This window comes from Thunnus thynnus, chromosome 14 (assembly GCF_963924715.1).
Source record: "Thunnus thynnus chromosome 14, fThuThy2.1, whole genome shotgun sequence".
Classification (NCBI taxonomy): Eukaryota; Metazoa; Chordata; class Actinopteri; order Scombriformes; family Scombridae; genus Thunnus; species Thunnus thynnus.
Window position 1 is genome coordinate 31,041,612 of NC_089530.1, and position 25,317 is coordinate 31,066,928.

At 41.0% G+C, this 25,317-nt stretch overlaps 1 protein-coding gene across 3 annotated transcripts in view; it reads right to left on the reverse strand.

The window, feature by feature from the left end:
- Window positions 1–4,757: 4,757 nt before the first annotated feature.
- The window catches only part of LOC137197501 (cullin-9), a 50,178-nt gene continuing 29,618 nt past the window's right edge, over window positions 4,758–25,317 (reverse strand). For 2 of the 3 annotated variants that reach the window (XM_067610957.1, XM_067610958.1), the window contains 22 exons: window positions 23,101–23,130; window positions 21,331–21,467; window positions 20,939–21,121; window positions 19,654–19,811; window positions 19,336–19,534; window positions 19,052–19,223; window positions 17,518–17,663; window positions 16,425–16,551; window positions 16,107–16,312; window positions 13,462–13,715; window positions 11,248–11,365; window positions 10,672–10,920; window positions 9,939–10,079; window positions 9,640–9,804; window positions 9,039–9,202; window positions 8,861–8,954; window positions 8,270–8,344; window positions 6,945–7,055; window positions 6,723–6,840; window positions 6,491–6,624; window positions 5,273–5,364; window positions 4,758–5,166 (listed from right to left, as the gene is read on the reverse strand). In XM_067610957.1, coding sequence (XP_067467058.1) covers window positions 4,944–5,166; window positions 5,273–5,364; window positions 6,491–6,624; window positions 6,723–6,840; window positions 6,945–7,055; window positions 8,270–8,344; window positions 8,861–8,954; window positions 9,039–9,202; window positions 9,640–9,804; window positions 9,939–10,079; window positions 10,672–10,920; window positions 11,248–11,365; window positions 13,462–13,715; window positions 16,107–16,312; window positions 16,425–16,551; window positions 17,518–17,663; window positions 19,052–19,223; window positions 19,336–19,534; window positions 19,654–19,811; window positions 20,939–21,121; window positions 21,331–21,467; window positions 23,101–23,130 — 3,296 coding nt within the window. In that variant the 3' untranslated portion in view covers window positions 4,758–4,943. The remainder of the gene's footprint in view (window positions 5,167–5,272; window positions 5,365–6,490; window positions 6,625–6,722; window positions 6,841–6,944; window positions 7,056–8,269; window positions 8,345–8,860; window positions 8,955–9,038; window positions 9,203–9,639; window positions 9,805–9,938; window positions 10,080–10,671; window positions 10,921–11,247; window positions 11,366–13,461; window positions 13,716–16,106; window positions 16,313–16,424; window positions 16,552–17,517; window positions 17,664–19,051; window positions 19,224–19,335; window positions 19,535–19,653; window positions 19,812–20,938; window positions 21,122–21,330; window positions 21,468–23,100; window positions 23,131–25,317) is intronic. The other variant, XM_067610959.1, reaches the window with a different exon arrangement.

Below are 25,317 nucleotides of genomic sequence, written 5' to 3' on the forward strand. Positions count from 1 at the left end.
CCTCCCCGGAACACCGGGCAGGCTAACGGCGCTAACGAGCTAGCAGTAACAGCACAGAAACAACCAGCGTTTAGGCGGGAAACTCATCGGTTAATTCGACAATTAACGTTTCCGTTTATATTATAACTTTACAAGTACTCGACAAACTAGTTTTAATATATATTGTCTGTCAGCGGAGCGTAAACATCTGGAAGCTAAACTGGTCTCTGCTGCATGTTGCTCTTGCTGCTGCTTCTTCTTCTGCAGGTTTATTGGCGGTTTGCAAACAGCGAGTTGGTTCATCAGCGCCGCCAGCTGGTGATGATCAGACTGTTACAGCTGCAGCAAAATGCTTTCAGTCTCCTATCAGGGCTGATTTACGGTGAAAAGGCTTGTTGTATTCTAATTATCGTATTAATAATAAGTATCCTTCAAGATTTAACATTGAATTTACCCTGTCAAAGAAGCTAAATGTAGAATATATACGTGTGTTTTGCCATTCAGATAAAGAAATTACATTTCATTTGTTTTTTTCAATCTGATCATTTGAATTTATTTTAGACAGATGTGCAAAACTTTATAAATAGAAAAATAGATACTAATGTGCAGATGGATGTATTTGATGTGATGTTACATTTGGTGTTTATGGGATGGATATTAACTATATAATTCTCAGTAAAGCTCACAGCCACACATCAAAATGTTCCTGCTTTCATCAGTCTGTTGTTGAACTGCGGCTGTACGACATCTTCATCGAAAATGTGAAAAACAAAAAACCTACAAAGACTTTCAGTATTTTAAAGTATTTTGTTTGAACTCTTAAGGATTTAATGTGAAAGGATTTGTATAAAGATGCTTTTATTGTTTTTGTATGACAGTTGTTGTCAGACCTCTCTGTTGTAACTCTTGATCTCATCTTGCTGAAGCTGAAACTGAAACTGTCATCAATGTGGTTATTTTTTTATCTGCAACTTCATCTTCATTTCCTTTCAACATGTGCAGCTACCAATAAAATATTACTGTAAGACCTTCATGTGAGTTCTGTATGTTTGTTGTATTTCTATCAGATTGTTTGTTCCACTGTGTGAATGACTGAGCTGTAAACTGGTGATGAGCTTCAATCTGAACATATAATTACTCTCAACGGGCTCATATTGTTCTTCTGTTCTGTTTAACGACTGATAAACAACTTCTGGATTCTTTGCCGCCTCCAGCAGACAGCAGGAAGAAACCACAACATCTCACTTAAACTGAAAATGTGTCTGAAACCAACAGTCAGTCATCAAATGAGCATTAAAGCTGTGTTTCTTGCTGTAATCATTCCTCCTGTTCATACTGACCATTAGAGGATCCCTTCATAATGACCTTACAATGGAAGTGATGGAGGACAAAATCCACAGTCTGAAGCTAATATGAAGCTTCAGCGTCCAAATGAGTCAAATCAAGTAGATATCTTTCAACGTTACAGTCTTTTTAGTGCCAAAGTTCCTCTTTTTGTTACTATACTTCCACCTGCAGCTCAACAGGGAAACACTGTCCGAGGAAACACAAAGAGGGAATTTGATGCTAAAAAGACTGTAAATGTGTCAGATATCCACTTGATATGACTAACTCAGACTGCTGAAGCTGAATAGAAGCTTCACACAGACTTTTAAATGACTGTGTGGACACACTGTGGATTTTGGCCTCCATCACTTCCATTGAAAGCACATTTGAAGGATCTTTTAATATCCAGTATGAACAGGAGGAATGATTACAGACACCTGACTGCTGGTTTAACACACTGGAAACACTGGGAACACTGGAAACCCTGGGAACTGGTCCTTTAAATCCTTTATCACATCCTCATAGTTTAATAAAAATAAAAGTTATATAATATATATTTCAGCAAAAATCAAAGATTAGAGAAAAAGTCCAAAAACTGAAAACAGATTTGTGTATCAGAACTTTGTTTTTTCTTCTTTCCTCTCCCATTAATCATCTCACCACCCCTCAGATTTATCTGCTGACCCTTTGGAGGGGCCCGACCCCTAGGTTGGGAACCACTGGACTAAACTAGCTAACTGTATATAAAGTAGTGTAAACTAGCTCCACCTCCAGCAGCTACAACAGTAACATGCTGCTCTAACACTGATGCTTCACTATTAATAATCTAATGATGTCATATATAATAATATATCAGTCAGAGGGACCAAACCACTACTTTTACTGCAATACTTTAACTACATCAAGCTCATAATACTTATGTACTTTTACTGCAATACTTTAACTACATCAAGCTCATAATACTTATGTACTTCTACTGTAGGAGGATTTTTCATGCAGGACTTTTACTTGTAATGAAGTATTTTTAAATTGTTGTATTAGTACTTTTACCTCAGTAAAGGATGTGAGTACTTCTTCCACCTCTAAAGCTCTTTGTAGAGATTTACTTGGTAAAATAATGTTTTAATGTCACATCTTCACCTTGGAAATAGTTTGACTAGAAAATGAAACTAAATTAAAGGTCCACTTACTGGCTTTTGCAGAATCTTGACCTTGAATACTTTGATTTGAGGATTAAATTTCCAGACCAACTTAAATATTTACTTTCTTACAGATTTATAGTCGTAACATCATTTAAACATCTTTAATCTAAAACAGTTTAAAGATTTATTGAAAATAATTAGTTCAAAAGACAAACTGAGTCAAATTAAAGTCTTTGGATCAATTTAATGGATCTTTTCATAAAAATAATCCGTTTATAATGTGTAACTGTTGCTGTTTGATCCTGTTGTAGCTTTAATTAAATATTCATGTGGATTTAAAGGAGAATTTAAGGACACTTAAGGGTTAAAAAATAAAGTGTTTCTGCATGAAAACAGAGGCGTCCTGCAGCGTAGCAGAAAAAGCTTTTATTTAGTTTGCTGGTTGAAGTCGCTCGACTCCAACAAAGAAACCAGAAAGAACATTATAGAACATTAATAATATGAATATAGGATCTCTCAAAATTACAGCAGAACAGAGGGAGCTGGAACATCAGACATCCCTCGACTCCTGCAGAGCGCCAAGTTCTCGACAGCAAACCAAGAAAAAAAAAAAAATCTCACCCCGACGTCCTTCTTAAAGACAGAAAACAGCAGGTGACAGAGTCTTTGCTTAGCAAATGACACAACAGTGAGCCGAGAAACGATCGATCGGTTATTGCAGTGATACTTCGGAGGCTGATTTCAGCTCGTACAGATAATCTGCGCGGGATTAAACCCCGACAGCGTTGATTCATTTCAGCACGACATCCGTTTCTTCAGATGCATAGAAACATCCAACTCTTATAACATGTAAAAAAGAAAAGAAAACTTTATCTGAGTGAGTAAATCTAAATCTGACAGTTACAGGAAGTGTTGCATCTTTAATCATCTCTATTCAACGTTTTCTTTACTGTCAAACGAAGGCAACCTCCATCATAAAGACAAATCAAGGCAGAATGTGTGATGAAAGAACAAAGATATTAACTCAGTTTACAACGAGTACAAAAAGATGAGTGAGAGGTGGGACTAACAGTCTCTGACTCCGGATTAATAATCCCTTTTTTTTTCTGTTTTTTCATCTCAGGAAAAATCCAAAAAAAAAGCAGCAGCAGCAGCAGGAAACAAACACAAACATTTTGTTCAGTGAAACCAACAAACTTCCTATGAAAAAGATCTTTTCATCGCTGTCGGACAGACGAGAGACACCATAAACCACCGAGACCCAAAACCGGGACAGAGCCGAGGTCGTTCAGCACGGAGAGCCTCAGACTTCAGGCCGCGTCAGGAGGAAAAAACTCTTCAGAGATTAAAGTCGGAAAATCTGAAACCTGAATTTATAATTTAAGTCTGAAAAGTAAAAATTCTGAGACTAAAAAATTTACTCCAGATTGGGTTTAAACTGGTGTTAATGTAGTTTCAGACCATTTAAACTGGTTCCAGATTGGGTTTAAACTGGTGTTAATGTAGTTTCAGACCATTTAAACTGGTTTCAGATTGGGTTTAAACTGGTGTTAATGTAGTTTCAGACCATTTAAACTGGTTTCAGATTGGGTTTAAACTGGTGTTAATGTAGTTTCAGACCATTTAAACTGGTTTCAGATTGGGTTTAAACTGGTGTTAATGTAGTTTCAGACCATTTAAACTGGTTTCAGATTGGGTTTAAACTGGTTTTGAGTGTTTGATTGCTCTCAGACTGGTCTGTAAGTAAACCAGTTATAGTCTGGTTCTAGACTGGGTTTGAAGTGGTTTCAGGTGAGGTTTAAACCAGATTAAAACTGGTTTTGGAGTGTGAGACAGGTCTCAAACTCGTTTTGGACTGGTATTGACTGGTCTTAAACCCATTTTAAACAGACTGGGGACTGTCTGAAACAAGGTTAATACCAGTTCAGACAGTTTTTAGACTGGTTTTCAAATTGGGTTTTGACTGGTTTAAGATGGGACTGGTATTGGGAGTGGTCTTAAAGTGATTTAAGACTTGGGTTTAAATAGTTTAACTGGTTTCGGACTATGTTTGAACAGGTTTCAAACCTGCTTTAAAACAGATTTTAAACTGGGATCAAACTGGTTGAAGACTGGTATCTGATTGTTGCGTAAAAAACAAAAAGTCTGCATCCTGACTTTAATATCAAATAATGTTCAGATTAAACTAAATTCTGACTTTTCTCTCAGAGCTCATTTTTTCCTCGTATGGCCCTCGCCCTCTGCCGTACTTTGACTTTATAAAAACACAGAACGGAAGATGCAGGAAGTGGAAAAGCAAGTGCAGCTGTGTTTGTGGGGGTGGGGTGGGTGGGGGGTTTCAGGTGAAGGAGGACGTCCGTCTGATCGTCTTCCATCGTTCCTGACGTTCTCAGGTGGCGTCGGATGGTTGTGAGGAGGGGGCGGGGCCGCGGCGAGGCCCGACTCGTCCTCTCTCTCTCTCCCCTCGCTACCGAGGTTTTTGTTTTTCTGTCCGGCTCAGTCGAAGGGGCTGAAGTCCCTCTCCAGGTTCTCGGACTCGTCGTCGTCAGAGAAGAAGTCGTCCTCGTCGATGTCGTCTTCGTCGTAGTCCTCGTGCCACTCGGGGACGTACTCTTCATCGTACTCGTCGTCCTCGTCCTCCGCCTCCTCGACGCCCTCCTCACCAGTGCAGTTGTTGTTGTCCGAGTCTCCGGAGTCCGACGCTCGGTCCGACTTGGACCTGAGGACGCAGCAGAGAACGGTTCAGTCTGGACCTGAACGTGGTTTTCATTACAGATTACAAACTGATTTCGTATTGATTGGTGGACGCCTGGAGTCGTACTCACACTTTGTTGGCGTTGGTGTTGTTGGACAGGTTAGAGGCCTGAGTGGATTCTGGTTCCTGGCTGCTTTTGGACTGATAACCCACCCGGAAGTCCTGGATTGGACAGAAAGACAGGAAGCTGCCACTGAAACCATCAGACAAGTCAATCTGAAGCATTTACATTTTACTGTAAAGAAACTGAAACTTTAAACAGATTAAATACAATAAAAGTTCACTTTATAACCTCAAAGGTCGTCCAAACTGGGCCTGGTGGAGCTCACTGGTGTTTCACTGGTGTTAAACTGGAACTCCAGTATAAAAATGAGATGTTTTTTTTGTTGTTTCAGGCATATTAATGTATATGTGATGTATATGTTTTAAAGTGATTTTAACCTGGTTTCCTACTGGTGTGAAACTAATTTGGCTGGTTTCACACTGGGTTCTGTCTTAAATTGATTTTTGGACTGGTTTAAACTGGTCTGTAACAGACTTTAGACTGGTTTTAAATTAGACTGTTTTTTGGATTTAAAAATTTTGGTTTAAATCTGTTTCAGGCTGGTTTCTCACTAATTTTAGACTGAGGTTGAGTTTAAACCAGATTGCTTGTAGACTGGTTTTAGACCGGTATTAAACTGGTTTCAGACTGGTTTGAAGCTTGCGTGAAACTGAAATTCAAAAGGTTTCAGACTTTAAAGGTTAAGAGCGTCACACACACACAAACTGGATGAATGGTTCTTTTACAGCCCGCTCTGTCTAAACTAGAAAACTAGTTTAAAATAAAATGATATTTAATATTGTTTTAATTTATGGTTTATTTTATATTTTACAGATATTCACTCAATATGTTTCTGTAATCAGCATCATTTGTTGTTTTTAATGGATGAATAAACAGATCAAATCAGATCTCATTTGCTCACAGAAATGTAAACAAACCAGATTAGATTTTTTAATATCAGATCTGGTCCACCTGCATACGTGGTCCTGGATTTGATTTTGGAGCAATGGTGCTTGAACACACACGTCATCCATGTTTATGATCTGATGTTATTGTTGTTATTTTTGTGAACTTTGAGACTCAAACTTCAGTAAAATCTGTGCGGCTGTTTAGTAACTCCAGGTGTTCAAACCGGAGCCGGATACACAAATAACACAAAAGCATCAGATCGAACTAAAAATAATCTGATTTAAGCATTAAGGCCTGTAATGTGAACGCAGCCTTAGACTGGTTTCAGACTGGTACCTGGGTGGAGTGCTGCAGGATGGCCAGCAGGCGTTCCTGGATGCGTCGGATCAGTTCCAGTCCGGTGTTAAGGTGTTCAGGTTTGAGCAGCCGGACACATGAAGCCAGATCAGTGCACTGCAGCAGAGTCTCCTCTGAGAACACAGAGAGCACCAGTCAACAGTCAGACCAGTTCAGACTGCAGAAACAGTTTGTAATCAGACAACAGAGAGAGAGAGGTGAAGAGTCTCACCCAGCAGGATCTGCAGAGCGTTGGTGTGCAGGTCCAGAGCCTCCGTCTGCTGCTCCATCACGTCCATCTTCTCCGTCTCCTGGTTGTAGTAACTGTAGACGCAGGAGTAGGCCAGCACCTGCAGACGGCAGAGCAGGGAGCAGTTAACACATTATCCCCTCCCAACAGAAGCACCACAGGCTCTGAGGATGAGGATGATGATGACGATGAAGATGAAGTTACCTTACGAGCCTGAGCGAGCACCTTACAGGCGTCGATGACGAAGGTCAGAGACTTCATCTGGAGAGCTTCATTAATGGACGACACTTTGTTCTCCAGGTTGATGGCAAAGTCCTGCAACACAAACCAGACTCGTGAGACTCATTACGATTTACGGAGTCTCACTAAGATTTACTGAGACTCACCGAGATTTACTGAGACTCACCGAGATTTACTGAGACTCACTGAGATTTACTGAGACTCACCGAGATTTACTGAGACCTGTTAAGATTTACTGAGACTCACTGAGATTTACTGAGACCTGTTAAGATTTACTGAGACTCACTGAGATTTACTGAGACTCACAGAGATTTACTGAGACTCACTAAGATTTACTGAGACTCACAGATTTATTGAGACTCACTAAGATTTACTGAGACTCACTGAGATTTACTGAGACACACTAAGATTTACTGAGACACGCTGAGATTTACTGAGACACACTGAGATTTATGGAGACTCACCGAGATTTACAGAGACTCACTAAGATTTACTGAGATTTACTGAGACTCACTACGATTTACTGAGACTCACTAAGATTTACTGAGATTTACTGAGACTCACCGAGATTTACTGAGACTCACTAAGATTTACTGAGACTCATTAAGATTTACTGAGACTCGCTGAGACTTACTGAGACTCGCCGAGATTTACTGAGACTCACTAAGATTTACTGAGATTTACTGAGACTCACAGAGATTTACTGAGATTCGCTGAGATTTACTGAGACTCACAGATTTATTGAGACTCACTAAGATTTACTGAGACTCACTGAGATTTACTGAGACACACTAAGATTTACTGAGACACGCTGAGATTTACTGAGACACACTGAGATTTATGGAGACTCACCGAGATTTACAGAGACTCACTAAGATTTACTGAGATTTACTGAGACTCACTACGATTTACTGAGACTCATTAAGATTTACTGAGATTTACTGAGACTCACCGAGATTTACTGAGACTCACTAAGATTTACTGAGACTCATTAAGATTTACTGAGACTCGCTGAGACTTACTGAGACTCGCCGAGATTTACTGAGACTCACTAAGATTTACTGAGATTTACTGAGACTCACTAAGATTTACTGAGATTCGCTGAGATTTACTGAGACTTACTACGATTTACTAAGACTCGCTGAGATTTACTGAGACTTACTACGATTTACTAAGACTCGCTGAGATTTACTGAGACTCGCTGAGATTTACTGAGACTCACCAAGATTTACTGAGACTCGCTGAGACTCACATCAGAACAGTAATAAACAGCTGGACTGGTGTCGTACCTTGGCCTGGTGGTGGAAGGTGCATCTCTCATTATAATCCTGGAACTTCTTCTCTTGACGCGCCGCTTTACTCACCTGCAGGAGAAACCAGACACACTTATACTGGATCAGAGATTAGATTAAACCCAGTTTAAAAGTTCAAAAATACTGGGATTACGTCTGAGCTCCAGTCTGGAACAAAGTCTCAGAGAAGACAAATCAGTCACAGCTTTAAAAACCTCTTCACTTGAACTTCTGTTTGTTTTATAGATTGTTTCTCCTCTGTTCTTCTTCCTGAAAACCACTTTTTAATTGTTCTAAAAAATTACAACAGAAATTAAGTTTACTTGCTGTCTTACTACAAACGGAATGACTCGTTTAATCCAAATTAAACAAAAGACCTTAAAAGTGTTTAGAAAGTTTTATCCCATTAAACAAAAAGTTAAGATTGATTTCCTTTCTTCAAATATTTAACAGCTTTCAGATACCTGAAGCTGAAGAGAAACATGTTTAAGAAATGACCAAACACACACACACACACACACACACACACACACACACACACACACACACTCTGACTGGATGTGATCATGTGACCGTGTGTGAACCAACCATGGCGGAGCAGTTGTAGTAATCTTTGTGAGTTGGTTTCCAGGGTTTCAGACACCGCCAGCAGAAACCGTGGTTACACTTGGCACAGGTCATACTGAGGACAGACCGATAAACACATCATCATCATCATCATCATCACCATCATCACCATCATCATCTCCTGTGTGAGTGTACGTACTGCAGGCAGCCTTCGTTCTTCTCGATCTGAGCCTGGCAGCTCGGGCAGCGTTTGGAGATCAGCTTGGCGAGGTGTTTGCTCTGAGCCTCCATACTCATCCCTTCATAATAACCTCCGTCATCCATCCACTGAGACATGTGGCTGCAGCTGGCTGGGTAGTGCGCCTGGAGGGGGGGGGGGGGTGGAAATGACGGTTTAATGGTTTGAGTAACTTGTTTCCCGCTTGGGATAGGATCTGTGTTGTTATAATGGAATCATTTGGTTTCTAATAATGATGTAAAAGCGTCTCGTTAAAACAAGAAACTGAGCAAACATGATACGTTAACGTAACGTTCTGCTGTAACGCTCAGTGAACTTTTCTCTTCAGAACTTCTGCTGCCTCGAATCTCACGTCAACGTTACTTTTAGTTATTGTGATTATTTTTATTGTCTTTTTGTTTCCATCTCAACAGTTTTGTTTTTGGTTTATTTCGTTGACTTTTTTAAAAAAAGACTGAAGCAGCGACACTGAAAGCAAAGTGAGAATATTCTGATCAGATGTTTCACGCTTCAGTAATTGTGTGTGTGTGTGTGTGTGTGTGTGTGTGTGGTGACCTCTGACCTCTGGGAAGTTGCAGCTGAAGCAGGAGGACCAGCAGCACTTGGAGCAGGTTCCCATGCTCCCCATGTTCTCCTTACAGAGGATCTGATCGCAGCCCTGAGGGTTGGTGCACCACGTCAGGTTGGAGCAGCACTCCACGTAACCTCGGAGCAAAGCGTTCTCATACTGAGGAGGAGGAGGAGGAAGAGGATAATAATACAAATAACATCATCAATAACAACCGTAACAGCAATATATTGTTGTCTGGAATATAGGTGAAACTTTTCTGGAGGGGGGTGGGGGGGGCGTTCGGGTGTTACCTTGGCGATAGTGTCCTTGTCGGTGAGGATGTTGAGGAAGAACTGTGAGGTGGGCTGAGCCTGGCAGTCTGTGATTGGACAGTTACAGTTCATCACCAGGTTCTGCTCGATCCTGGCCGTCAGGTACTCCTGCCAGCACGACTGCAGCACAAACACAAACAGTCAGTTACCGTGGTGACGCTGCAGCTGTCTCCCCCTCACGTAGTATTGCACTTTTTAAAGGTTTTAAGGGAAAAGACATCACTCTGTACTGTTAGACGCAAGTGAAACAACTTGACAGAATCTGTCAACTTTCAACTAGACGTCATAACTTCTCTCTGATTGATCATATTGGTCCATATTTGTTGGAGATATCTGTTGGGAAAGAGTTTGGCTAAAAGTCAAAGAGATCTTTTAAAATGCTTCACAGGTTTTATCAAACTAATCGTTATTCACAGAAGCTAGAGACGAGACTCAGAGAAACGCTGGAACATTTATTTTAAATCTTGCTGCTGAGTGTGGAGGAAATGATCCTGTTTTATCGTTTGGATTCACTGAATATGACGGGAATCTCTCTGCTCGCAGATCTCTTTAATTCATTTGCTCACTAGTTCAACCAAATTTTATATTCACAGAATTAAATTCTCCATGTCAAACATTTCTTCTAGATCTGAACGTTCAAACAGAAACGCTGTAAACTTCACTACATATTCATTTAACTGTAAACGTGTTCCGATCTAGAACAAAGACGGACCCTGCAGCAGTAGTGCATGCAGCTCAGCGAGGGGACCGGCTCCGTGCTGGTGGTGCGGGGGCCCAGGCACACGGGGCAGGTGGACGTGGGGCTCGGCGGCGGCTGAGGGTTTCGGCACTTGAGCCCGGCGGCCATGATGAGGGTGTCGGGGTCGTCGGTGTATCGCTGCACCAGCAGGTCCACGTTCCACTTACAGTGAACCAACAGGTGCTCAGCCCGGTCCAGGTCCAGACTCAGAGTCCCCGACACCTGAGGGGACAGAGAGGGACACGTTCACATGTCTGACACACCTGAGAGGACACGTCTACCTGTCTGACAGACCTGAGAGGACACGTGTACCTGTCTGACAGACCTGAGAGGACACGTGTACCTGTCTTACACACCTGAGAGGACACGTCTACCTGTCTGACACACCTGAGAGGAGACGTGTACCTGTCTTACACACCTGAGAGGACACGTGTACCTGTCTGTCACACCTGAGAGGACACGTGTACCTGTCTTACACACCTGAGAGGACACGTCTACCTGTCTGACACCAAAAAATTCAAACGAACTTTATTGACAGAACAGTTTGACCTGCTGGACAGTCCTCTGCATCAGCTGACGAACTTCCTCCTGCGTCATCGTCCGGCCCATCGAGAACAGAACCGCGTCCAGAACGCCATCCTCGAACCGCCGCGGCGCCGGCACCAGACTGCAACACACACACACACACACACACACACAGAAAACACACATATAAAACACACAGATGAGACACGTTTTCAACTTTTAGTTTCAAATTTCAAGTTTTTTTCAATTTGATTGTTAAACCTCTGGACTCACATGAATCTTTTTATAAAAAGGTTTTTATTAAATATTTATGTTCAACATGTCAATGCTGAATGATTTTGTTTACATTATTTTCTATTTTTACTTTCAAACTGTTTTGCTTTTATCATTAAAATGTTATTTAAATATTTACTTAACCTGTAACCTATTTTGATAATTACCAACAGGTACATTAGTCAACATCACATATAAATGTAATTATTATTATTATTATTATTATTATTATTATTATTATATTTCTGTTTATCTGTCAGGAAACGTGTAAACTAACATGACAGAACAAACATCAGCTCAGTTGGATCAATGTTAAAGTGTTTTAAATAAAAAGCTTTGATGCTTTTTTAAGTCTGGAAGATAAATAATAATATTCAATTAATCTGAATATTTATCAGTAAAAAACAAAGCAACAGGCAGAGGTCAAAGTTCAAATCTCTTTTATTTTCTTTATGTGGAAAATTTAACATTTGTATATTTATGTGTTTTAGTGGAATCACAGGACGTCGCTGCTGTCTGATTCGATTCAATAAACTCTTCTTGCTCTTGTTTTTATTGGGAGCTGAGAGGTGAGCAGCAGCTACAGAGGTCAAAGGTCAAACAAACAAAAACAAAGTCTGTTTTTATCAGAAGCCAAACTTTTCATGTTTTTTTGTAACATCATCCATGAGTTCAGAACAGTTTCCCCAGATATTATTACTGTTATTGGTAAATAGAGACAGCGTTTAATTAATTCACTTCCAGATAATTAATAATTATTTCCAACGACTTCAGAATGTAAACTTGAGTCTTTGAGTCAGAACACCAGCAGGTCAGCTCAACATACAAAAACAGGAACTTTGTCTTCAGGTGAGCAAAGATTTTCAACATATATGAAGTAATAAAGTTTCCAATAATAACGACTCATAGATGAATATTTACACAGGTTTAAATGGAGAGTTCCTGTTTTCCGTATAACCGGCACCAAATTACAGATTTCTTTTCAGGAAATGATTCAAAATGATATTTTTAAAAGTCTTTGCTTAAACTGTTTAATCACAAAAACATGAAGATGAGTGAAGGTTGGCTGTGAAAATCTGAAATCTGGTTTAAAACGTGAAGCAAACGCTTTATTCTACAGGTCCCTTCATTTTATACTCATTTAATGGAAATTGGCAACGTGCAGATATGTAACTGTTTATCTTTAGGATGTTTTACAGAGAAAATGAAGAAAATTTGATACAAATTATAAGAAAACTGAAAAAAAAGGTGTTTTCAGTTTGTCAAAAAACATTATTACAACATTTATTCTATTAAATGACATCAAACTTACACAGCAGCTACTTTTCAGAAATGATTGAAGAAACCAATAAGCTAATTTATCGTTATTAATTTATCATTTGATGCTCAAACTAAACACTGAAAACTGTTTTCAGTCAGTTAAAGAATCGCTGAGTTTTTACCAACTTAACACCTTTTTTTCTTTTTTTTCTTATAATTTGTATCAAATTTCTTCATTTTCTCTGTAAAATATCCTAAAAATTAACAGTTACATATCTGCAAATTAGTATAAAATCATAACCTGACGTGCCAGATGGTTGGTTACACAGAACCATCTGTCAATCACCAGTTCACCTCGCCGGCAGCTGGACTGATGACATCACATGAGAATCCTCGTAACCGACGGCGACGGTTCAGATACGAGCTCATATTTTAATCTATCTCATGAATCCAGCCGCGTCGCGAGGTGAACGCGGCGAAAGGGACCTGCAAGATGAAGCGTTACCAAGGAAACGGTGGTGCGGTCCTTTAAGAAGCAGCAGGATGGACGTGAGGATGAGGATGGTGATGATGATGATGATGAATGGATGACAGACAAACCTGCTGTTAGTAGGAAAACGAGTGATGAAGATAAACAAAGAGCTTCTTCTTCTTGTGAACTAAAACAGACAGACAGATTTAACGCCTCCAGGTCAGAGGTCACACCTGATGTCGGCCTGGCTGTCGGCGGCGTCCTTCCTGATCTCCGTCCGGCTGAAGGAGAACTGGGCCTGGCCTTTCTGCGGTGTCGACGGGTCCTCGGGCAGGAACTCCACGATGTGCGGGTTGTCCTCGTTGCGGCGGACGCAGCCTTTGCTGATGACGTGCATGATGCAGGACAGCACGTCGCTGGTGCTGCAGCTGAAACGACCCGCGCCCGGCGAGCGCGACGCTTCCTGTTTCTGACATGAGTCCAGGACCTGGAGGGAACCGGCAAGAACAGAGAACAGAGAGAGAGAGGTCAGACCACAACACATGAACCCATTAGAACCAGACCGCAGCCCTGGTGGCGCCGCCTACAGGCCGCAGAGTCCGTTAACGTCCTGATGGTTTCGATGTTTTAGAGTCGAAGCAGCAGAAGAAACTAATCAAGTACAAATACTGAAGTACTTTCTTTAAGTATTTCCATCGATGCTAAACTTTAACATGAAATAAGACGAACCGGCGCTTCTTCACTTCTCTAAACTTCACTTTGTGGTGTATTTTCATTAAAAGTCATCGGTGTGCTTAAAGACAATATTAAGCTATGCAGATTGATTTTATAAGTTTATAAGCAATAAGGGCTAGTGCGATACAATTTGTATTGGTGTAGTTATAATCTCATGAACCATATTTAATCACACTGTACGTATAGAGGCACGATAGAAGAATCATAATCATACACTGGAGAAATTTGAGTGTGTTTGTATTACATGTCACTTTGCTTGGGTCTGCTGGAGGAGATCAAGAAATAAGGTTGTAAAATGACTAGAATAACTTATAAAAAAAATAAAAGGCCAGAAGAGAACTTGGCAATAATGGTGTAAAATGATTCCCAATACTTATATATAAAAATTGGATATAATCAGGTAGAATTGAATATGCCAGTACATATCCTCAAACACCTCAAAACCTGTTTTGAAGAGTTTTGACCAACAACAAGTGACGGAGATAAAAGTAACATAATAATTAGTCAAAAATTAGGGAGGGTGGATGATAAGGTGTGACCTAAGCCGACCCAAGGGCATAAAAACAATGAACCCCAAAGAAAAAACCTTTGGAGCGATTTGGTTCTTTGTAAAGTGCTGATTGCTCCCCTTTTTTTGCCGGCATTAAAGAACCTCTGACTCCCTTTTTATTTACAAGAGAGTTTTTTGCTCTGGTACCTTTTTCTACAACTATTTGATACAACAACTTCAAATACATAAAACCCAAAGAGCAAAAACTCCAGTATTCACTAAAACACAAACATGAGAGAAAAGTTCTGGAAAATGAATTAAATTCATGTTTTATCTGGTGACTCTTAAAGTCCTGAAGATCAAACGTTAATAAAACGCTGCTCGTCTGCTGATTCATCAGAATTATTAAAGTACTTCACAGTATCTGCAAATCAAATACTTTTAATGCTTTTAGTAAATTTACCTGATAAAACTTCAGTATTTTAAATGGAGTTTTACTAGTAATGAAGTATTTTTATATTGTGGTATTTCTACTTTTACTTCAGTAAAGGATCTGAATGTTTCTTCCACTGAGACTCATTAAATGATTCATCCTGTGTGTGTATGGAAGTCCAGGAATGCCAAAAAAAAAATTAAAAAAAAATGTACATTTTAAAATCCAATTTTCATATTCATGTTTCAAAATATTAAATTAATTTCCAAATATAAAATTGAAATGACGGTAAAAATAGTTTTCAGTTAATTTTCAAACTGGACGACGTTATGAAACCTAAACCTGAAACAACAAACCAGAGTTTAAATGAGTTTTTGTTATAATGTTCATCTTTACATTTTCAAACCTGCAAACTGGATTTTAAGAATCTAATATTACATGTATACATAATCACATTTAAGTACATTAAATCGTGCAAACACACATCGATGGCCGAAGCACAAAACCTCCTGTCTGCAGTTTGGATGATGAGAACAAGGCTGCTCAGATAATCCCGCCCCCTTCCATGTGACACAAAAGTCTCACAAGAATTTAATTTTAATTTAATTTTAATTATTAACTTAATTTAGAGCATCGTTTTGTAGAAACTCGTCCAACTTGCACCAAGTGTAAAAGCTCCTCTCTGCACTTTGCGAGGCATTAATATCTATAACACATAATATAATAATAGAGTCCAAAAACAGTGTTTTATGTGTCGGGTGTCCTTAACAAACAGCATCCTGCAAGAAAACAAGTTTTTCAGATCGGAGGTTTTGCTCTTCGGCCATCAACGTTAAAAATGTAATTTAATTTGATTAATAACTTCAGTTTATATCAGACTTCCATATCTGAAGAGTCTCAAGAGGTTGAATCTCAAAAACATTATTTTAAAATTGTGTGCGAACTATTTAAAAAAAAATGAAATTCAATCAGTTCAAAACTTCTAAAACTCTGAATACAAATTTCATTCTGGAAATGTAGACTGGATTTATGAGGATGTGGTCTGCTGTCACTCTGATAGTAACTGTCTGACAGCACAAAGACATTTTAGGCTATATTTTTTATTTCATTTAGCATTTTTGTGACGTCTTTCTGTCTTGTACTCTGTGATTCTCAGATGAATCCCCGTCAGTGCAGACAGACAGAAGTTGTGTGACTGTTGCAGCTCTGTGACCTCTGACCTTGAAGACGAGGTTGTCGATGTGCATCTCCTTCTCCTGCTTCATGATGTGGACGATCAGGCAGTAGATGTAGTTCCTCTTCCTCTCCAGCGTGCCGGCCGCGTCCTCGTCCACGTTCAGGTACGTCTGTCTGGGCAGCAGCTGGACGGACGCCGGGACGCCCTCCAGGCTGCGAGACGCCACCTGCTGGTTCAACCGCAGCACACCTGACGGCAGACAGGAGGTTCAGTCACAGAGGAAGAGGAGGAGGAGGAGGAGGAGGAGGAGGAGGAGGAGGAAGGACAGCTGTGAGAGAGAGAGAGTAAAAGTGTGTCTGACCTTGGCTGGGTTCCTCCGGCTGGCTGCAGATCAGCGGTCCTCCCTCACTGATGAGCGGCAGCAGAGCGTGTAGCAGCACGGCAGCAGACAAGCCGCTCGCCTGCAGCAGAGCTTCAACTCGAACTTCCTGCAGAGATAAAAGCAGGTCGACGCGAAGCATTAATGCTTAGTGAAGTCCTGGTTTAAAGGACCAGTTCAGTGTTCCCAGTTAAACCAGCAGTCAGGTGTCTGTAATCATTCCTCCTGTTCATACTGGATATTAAAAGATCCTTCAAATGTGCTTTCAATGGAAGTGATGGAGGCCAAAACCCACAGTGTGTCCACACAGTCATTTAAAAGTCTGTGTGAAGCTTCTATTCAGCTTCAGCAGTCTGAGTTAGTCATCCTGGACTCCACCCTCTCCTTCCAGTCACACACCAATCCGTCACCAAATCCGCCTTTTTCCACCTCAAGAACATCTCCCGACTCCGGCCGTCACTCTCAAACACTGTTGCCGAGACCTTGATCCATGCCTTCATCTCAAATCTTCTGGACTACTGCAATGGAGTCCTGTTTGGGATACCCAATAAAACCCTGGACAGGCTCCAATATGTCCAGAACTCAGCTGCCAGAGTTCTCACCCACACCAAACCCAGTACATCACCCCCACTCTCATTCACCTACACTGGCTCCCTATGAAATACTGCATCTCCTACAAACTCCTCCTCCTCACCTACAAATCCCTCCACTCCCTGCCCCCCCAGTACCTTTCAGACCTCCTCCACCAACACACCTTTTTTTGTAAAGCGTCCTTGGGTGTTTTGAAAGGCGCTATATAGATCTAATTTATTATTATTATTATTATTATTACTACAATATATCTGCCACATTTACAGTCTTTTTAGCATCAAATTCCCTCTTTGTGTTTCCTGACTGTTGTTTTAAGACACACTTGAAAAATTGTGGACTTGTCCTTTAAGGTTAAGGTTAAACATGTACTGGTGAAGGTTATGATTAGTCTCCAGGGACTGACTGTAAGTCAGTGTAATGTCCCTGCAAGCGTGTGTGTGTGTGTGTGTGTGTGTGTGTGTGTGTGTGTGTGTGTGTGTGTTACCTCCTGACTGTTGAACTGCAGCAGGATGAACATCTGCAGCGTGGAGACGTGCAGCGTCCAGAAGCCGAACTGTAGCTCAGCGTGACCGAGCCACGTCCACTGCAGCCGCCGAGGCTTCGAGTGACTCAAACCGTACATGGACTGACCTATCACACACACACACACACACGCACACAGAGACACACACACACACACACACACACACACACACAAGAAAAGTGAGTCCTGTCAGCTCATATGTCTGAATCTGAAGCTGAATTTGCATTTAATCACATTCAATCACACATCAAAACGTCTAAAATTCACTTCATGTTCTGTCTGAAATCAGCTAAATGCTGCTCTGGATTAACTTAATTTCAGAAGATTATGTGAACTAGTTACTGACAGTGCAAACCCGACTTAAGTCTGGCTTAAAACAGAAATAAGCCTGGTTTACAGCAGAAATAAGCCTGGTTTACAACAGAAATAAGCCTGGTTTATAGCAGAAATAAGCCTGGTTTACAGCAGAAATAAGCCTGGTTTACAGCAGAAATAAACTTGGTTTACAGCAGAAATAGGCCTGGTTTACAACAGAAATAAGCCTGGTTTACAGCAGAAATAAGCCTGGTTTACAGCAGAAATAAGCCTGGTTTACAGCAGAAATAAACTTGGTTTACAGCAGAAATAAGCCTGGTTTACAACAGAAATAAGCCTGGTTTATAGCAGAAATAAACTTGGTTTATAGCAGAAATAAGCCTGGTTTACAGCAGAAATAAGCCTGGTTTACAGCAGAAATAAGCCTGGTTTACAGCAGAAATAAGCCTGGTTTACAGCAGAAATAAACTTGGTTTACAGCAGAAATAAGCCTGGTTTACAACAGAAATAAGCCTGGTTTATAGCAGGAATAAGCCTGGTTTATAGCAGAAATAAGCCTGGTTTACAGCAGAAATAAGCCTGGTTTACAGCAGAAATAAGCCTGGTTTATAGCAGAAATAAACCTGATTTACAGCAGAAATAAGCCTGGTTTATAGCAGAAATAAGCCTGGTTTACAGCAGAAATAAGCCTGGTTTATAGCAGAAATAAGCCTGGTTTACAGCAGAAATAAGCCTGGTTTACAGCAGAAATAAACTTGGTTTACAGCAGAAATAAGCCTGGTTTACAACAGAAATAAGCCTGGTTTATAGCAGAAATAAGCCTGGTTTACAGCAGAAATAAGCCTGGTTTACAGCAGAAATAAGCCTGGTTTACAGCAGAAATAAGCCTGGTTTATAGCAGAAATAAACCTGATTTACAGCAGAAATAAGCCTGGTTTATAGCAGAAATAAGCCTGGTTTACAGCAGAAATAAGCCTGGTTTATAGCAGAAATAAACCTGATTTACAGCAGAAATAAGCCTGGTTTATAGCAGAAATAAACCTGGTTTACAGCAGAAATAAGCCTGGTTTATAGCAGAAATAAACCTGATTTACAGCAGAAATAAGCCTGGTTTATAGCAGAAATAAGCCTGGTTTATAACAGAGTTAAACTAGGTTTTACTGGGTGAACTGGTACTGACTGTGGGTGTAGAACTGGGTGAACTGGTTCAGGTAGGAGCAGAGTTCGGCTGGAAAATGTGTTGTGGGTTCGTCAAGGAAGCAGAGCGAGGAGACGGTCCAGCAGCGTGGAGACAGAACCAGAACCTGGACCTCTGCTTCCTCATCTGACTCCACCCACTCCTCCTCCATCATCTACAGCAACAAGGAAGGGACAAACAGCATCAAAATGTATGTGGTTAAGCAAAGTCTTCTCATATTTAGACAGTTTGAAATAACCGTGAGAAGGTTCTGTGTGTTTGTTGACCTGGTCTTGCTCCTGCAGGCTGCGGTCCAGCTGCTGCAGGCGGTACAGGTGAAACTCCTGCTGTAACTCAGCCGACTCGCTCAAGTTCTTCAACATCTGCTGAGGGAAGCGACTCGGGAAGCAGCTGCCGATCTGATCGATCACAGCGCTCTCCAACCAGACGTTACCCTGAGCCAGCAGCCGGTCGCCCAGGTAGTATCTAGAGAGAGAGGGAGACAGCATCGGAGTTTACAGTCGTTTCCTTCGGCGTGTTCAGACTGTCTGTTGTAAGTCTGGTTTTGTTCTGACTGCAGCTGTGTCGTTCTCAGGAGTTCTGACCTGTAGAAATGTTCGAAGGTGTTGGCGAGCTCCAGGCCGGACAGGAAGAGCATTGGCTCCAGAAACTGCTGCAGCCTCTCCAGAGTCTCCACACTGCCGGACACGGCGCCGCTGGCCTGGATCATCTGGTCGATATACTGAGCGAAACGCTCGCTCACCTGCACACAGCCAACACATCATCATCATCATCACACTGTACAGATCAATGAAAACCTGAGCTGGAAGCCAAACAACAAGCCTAACTTCATATCTCCAGCATAGATTTTATAATAAGAATGAGCTCTCTGTATTTAATCTGTCCTACCCAACAGGAACATTACGCCTGAATTAAGTCTGACTTATCTGCATGTCTCTGAGGACAGACAGCTGGACTGAGCCCAGTTTAAGAATGGTTTTAGTTTAAAACAGAGTTAACCTCTATGGTGTTGATCTGACTTGCATACATGACTCTGAGGATACAAAACCTGATTTAAACGTGGATTATACCAGATCTAAGCCTGGATTATGCCTACTTTATAACAGAGTTAAGATTGGAAGCACACTGGTATTAAGCAGGACTTGCGTGCATAGCTTTGAGGATGAAGAGCTGGGTTTAGCCTCGATTAAGTCTAGTTTAAACCAGAGTTAACCTTTGTAGCCCCCTTTGGTGTCTATGCCTGAGTTAAGCCTGATGGGTGCATAAATAAAACTACAGTTAAATTTGGTTTATTCCAGATTAAGCCAGGTTTACTAATAGAGATTAACCTGGTTTAAAGTTAACTTGATCATCATGGTGCCACTGGTGTAATGCAGGACTTGTGGGCATGGCTCTGAGGATGGAGGGCTGAGTTAAGCCCGAGTTAAGCCCGAGTTAAGCCCGAGTTAAGCCCGAGTTAAGCCTGGTGTCTATCAGGACTTACATGCATGGCTTTGAAGATGGAGAGCTAAGCTAAACCTGAGTTAAACCTGAGTTAAGCCTGAGTTAAGCCTGAGTTAAACCTGAGTTAAACCTGAGTTAAGCCTGAGTTAAACCTGAGTTAAGCCTGAGTTAAGCCTGAGTTAAACCTGAGTTAAACCTGAGTTAAGCCTGAGTTAAACCTGAGTTAAGCCTGAGTTAAACCTGAGTTATACCTGAGTTAAGCCTGAGTTAAATCTTAGTTAAGCCTGAGTTAAACATAAGTTAAGCCTGAGTTAAGCCTGAGTTAAGCCTGAGTTAAACATAAGTTAAGCCTGAGTTAAGCCTGAGTTAAGCCTGAGTTAAGCCTGAGTTAAGCCTGAGTTAAGCCTGATGTCTGTCAGGACTTACATGCATGGCTTTGAGGATGGAGAGCTGCAGCAGGGCAGCTGAGAAGCCGTGTCTGAGGGCGAGGACGAAGGCGGTCTGCTGTCCGAACAGCTCCTCCATGGCGTTCTTCAGCCGCAGGTACAGAGTCCGGTAACGCTCCACGAAGTCCGGCAGACTACAGCTCGACTCCAGAAACTTCTTCACCTGCAGGAGGAGGAAACGTGAATGTCTGTCCAGTGTTTCATAGAAAACCGTCATAGTTGTGAGATTTTTTGGATGAAAGTGTTGGACGAACACCAAATGTTTAGAGTAACTGGGCCAGTGTCATGAAAAATGGAAGAATGACTACAAAAATATTACTAAAAGATTTGATGGTTAAGAAAACTTCAGTGTTTAAGGTGATAGAGTCTCACCTGGCGCTGTACCACCCCCTGCCAACAGAGGGCGATGCCTGCGATGCTGCTGCTGCTCTTCACTTTGGGCTTGGCTGACGAAGATGAGGAGGAAGAAGAGGCTGCGGTGTTGTCTTTGTTTTTGCCCTCTTTACCGTCTAGAAGACAAATTTTAAAACGTTGGATTCTTTGAATGGAGATCATCATTGATGAATTTGATGAGAAAAATGAAACTTAATCAGAAATGATAACAGCAGCCAAAAACTAAAAGATAAAAGCAGTGCCTCTGTTCTGTCCTTCTTTTCCATCTGAAAAGAGATAACATCAGTCTCATGACTAAAATGGGAACAGGAGGTCAAGGTGTCGAAATGAGAGCAGTCCAAACTGAAAGAAAAGGATGGAGTGTAAACGCGTCCTGATGACTTCAGGTTTGTTTGAAGGAAGCTGAACGTTTCATTCAGAACAGACGAGGAGGAGAAAGTGTCAGCTGACGCCCCCTGCTGGATGCTTTAAGTCATCTTTAATACTGATTATTAATCAGTGGTTCATCTGTGATCTTTAGAATGAACTTTACCATGTTTCACCTTCTGAACCTGCTCTGCTTTTTCTTCCCCTAAAAGAAAAGTGTGTAGACTGAATGTGAAGCGACTTTTAAAAACAGAAAAAAACACAAATTGACTGTGAGACCATGTCCACACTACGCCGGCTAAATTCATCAACACATCGTCTTTCTGTTTTGTTCCTCCATCCAGACTAAAACCGCGTTTTTCTCCCCTGAAAATGAGCTTTTCCAAAACGGCCTCCAGAGTGTGTAAATGTGGAAACGCCGGCTTGGTGTTGTAGTGCGTAGCTATCTACCACCTTCCTCTGCTCAAACTGTTGTCAGGAAGGCGTCCAGCAGCACTAGAATGACCCGTTTCATCGTTTTAATGTGGACGGACGTATCTGCAGAAACGAGCTGCAACCGGCTTTCCTTTACTTAACTTTCATTCATAAACATGCAGAGCTCTGTTCTTGAGCTAAATGCCAACATGTTGATGATTAGCAGCTATGACGTTAACCATTTTGACCGTGTTGGTTTAGCAGCTGAGGCTGATGGGACTGTCCTTACCGCTGCAGGTAATAAGGTCATAAACCAAAGTTAAAGTTATTATAATTCATCCTGATCGGAGCATGAATCTGCAAAACTAATTCCACAGCAATCCATCCAATAGTTGAGATGTTTTAATCTGAAAGGAAGTGTGGATAACTCTCTAAACTCATCCTTCAAAGCTCGTGTGTCTGGATGGACGCAGGAAGAGACGCATCTGTTTCCTTGATTAATCCTTTTGTCTACAAAATGTCAGAATATAGTGAAAGACTGTCTGATCAACAGTTCAAAATCCAAAGATAGTCAGTTTACTGTCATGTACGACACAAAAACGCTTCAAAAGTAGACTTAAACAATTATTCGATCATCAAAATGGATGATTAATCGTCTGTTGATCGACTGATCGACTGATCTACTCCCAGAAAAACAAAATCAAATATGTGTTTTGGTGATTTGAGTGAACAGATTTAATATTAAAAACAGTTTCATTGCCACTGCTGTGTTGTGATTGGAGGATCGTGGCGGTTTTATTGGAAACTGATCATCAAACGTTCTTTAATTGTTTAATCGGACGGTTCTGAGGTCAAACAGCAGGGGGCGACGTGAAGACTTCCTGTCCTCATTTGGACACATGGAAATGTCACAGAAGCGTAAACAAAGAAAATGCAGCAGCGTGACCTCTGACCTCAGCTGTTACTTACTCTTCAGCTCTTTGCTTCGGTTGAGACCTTCTGGAAACAAAATAAACTCTTTAATACATGGAGGACGACTGGAAACGCTTTCATCAGCACTCATCCTCTACATGCTGTTCAGCTCCTGCTGCAGGTAGCGGTGCACTTTATAGACTATTAATACTAAAAATTAAATATATGTGAGGAAACAAGCTTCACTCTGTTCTTGTTTTTTTGGTGCATCAAACCTGATACGTGACCATGGCGTCCACCGGGTGCAGCTGTGTTGCAGCTGCTGCAGACGATTCGCTGCAGTTCCAGCTGTTGTTTGTAACGTCCGCCAGCTCTGTTTTACACCTGGCATTAACATCCGTCTCCGGTGATCCGATCACTAGCGGACAGCTGTAAATACAGGCGTAAACGCACCCAAGGCGCGTTGAGGACGGGTTGAGATCCGATCACTCAGACCACATTCGGAGGTGGTCTGGACCGCATGAGGCCACATTCATTCAGTAATGTAAACACAATGCATCCTGGGCCACATTGAAGGACGCCTACACACGACCCTCCGTCCAAAACTGCTCAACTGGTTTGATAACAAGATAAACTAATTATCTTTCCTGTTTTTCTCGTTCCTCTAACCAGTTTCCTTCTTCTTAAATCATTTCCTGCAGAAATGGACTGGTAAATGGACTGTACTTGTATAGCGCCTTTCTAGTCTTCCGACCACTCAAAGCGCTTTTTACACTACGAATCACATTCACACACATTCATACGCTGAATGGGTACAGGGGCGACCATGCAAGGTCCCAACCTGCCCATCAGAGAAAGCTAACCATTCACACACATTCATACACTGATGGCACAGCCATCAGGAGCAATTTTGGGGTTAAGTGTCTTGCCCAAGGACACATCGGCATGTGGACTGGAGGAGCCGGGAATCGAACCGCCGATCTTCCGATTAGTGGACGACCCGCTCTACCTCCTGAGCCACAGCCGAACAGTTCTTTTCCTTTTCCACTTTCAGTGACAGTTGTGATCAATCAGCCTTTGTTGGATGTTTAGAGTCACATACTGAACCAGTTTGTCTCTCTGAACACCATCCTCTAATAGTTATTACAGCTACAGTCACAATCGTGGATGATAAGAGTCACGATTCTTATGTGAACTATATAAAAATGTCTGAGCGCCACACAGCTGGATCCGGTGGACGATAACCACTGAAACATCTGCACACTGCAAAAAAAAAAAAAAATGAATTAATGTGCACAGATGCTCGTGGCCGCGTCTTTCCTCAGTGGGTTTAATGTCAGACACCTGTATGTACTGAGACCTTCTGCAGAATGAAAATACATCTCAGTGGTTTAGGGGGTCAGAACAAGACCTTATCAGTTCCTTATTAACCTTAATAATTAACAATAAGACCTTATCAAATCCTTATTAACCTTAATAATTAACAATAAGACCTTATCAATTCCTTATTAACCTTAATAATTAACAATAAGACCTTATCAATTCCTTATTAACCTTAATAATTAACAATAAGACTTTATTCATTCACACCTTTCAGGATTTTAAAGGATAATTCCAGCTGCTCTTTTTTACTTGTGTTTGTAGTTTTGGAAATCTTTCTTATTTATTATAATAATTGTAAAAGTTTCAGGATTTTAAAGGATAATTCCAGTTTTTATGTGTAATAATTCTTATACTTGTTGCCATCATTCTTATTGATTATAATAATCATGTTCCCGACCAATCACACTAAGATTAAGGATGATGTCATTGAACTGTATTATGCTCTGTGTCTCTCTCTAAATTATAATAATAATAATAATAATAATAATAATAATAATAATAATAATAATAATAATAATAATAATAATAATAATAATAATAATAATAATAATAATAATAATATGATCTGCTCATCAAACTGGTAAATCTGAGTATGAGGTTGTGGTTTTGCTGGTGGGTGACCTCGACCTTCATGAGGAGTTTAAAACTCATCGCTGTGTTGAATTTAACTTCAGCTGCTCAGTCAGACTCCAGAGGTCTGATAGATGAAATCCTGACCAACAAAACCACAGAAATACACAGATGCGTTTGTGTTTAACTGATCGTTGTCCAGGTTTCTGCATTAGAGACTCCAGACATAGAAAGATTCCACCTCATATTATAATAAAGAGAGACTTTCAACATTCTGCTGAGCGGGCTTCGCTTCATGACTCATCTCTCAGTGATGTCACA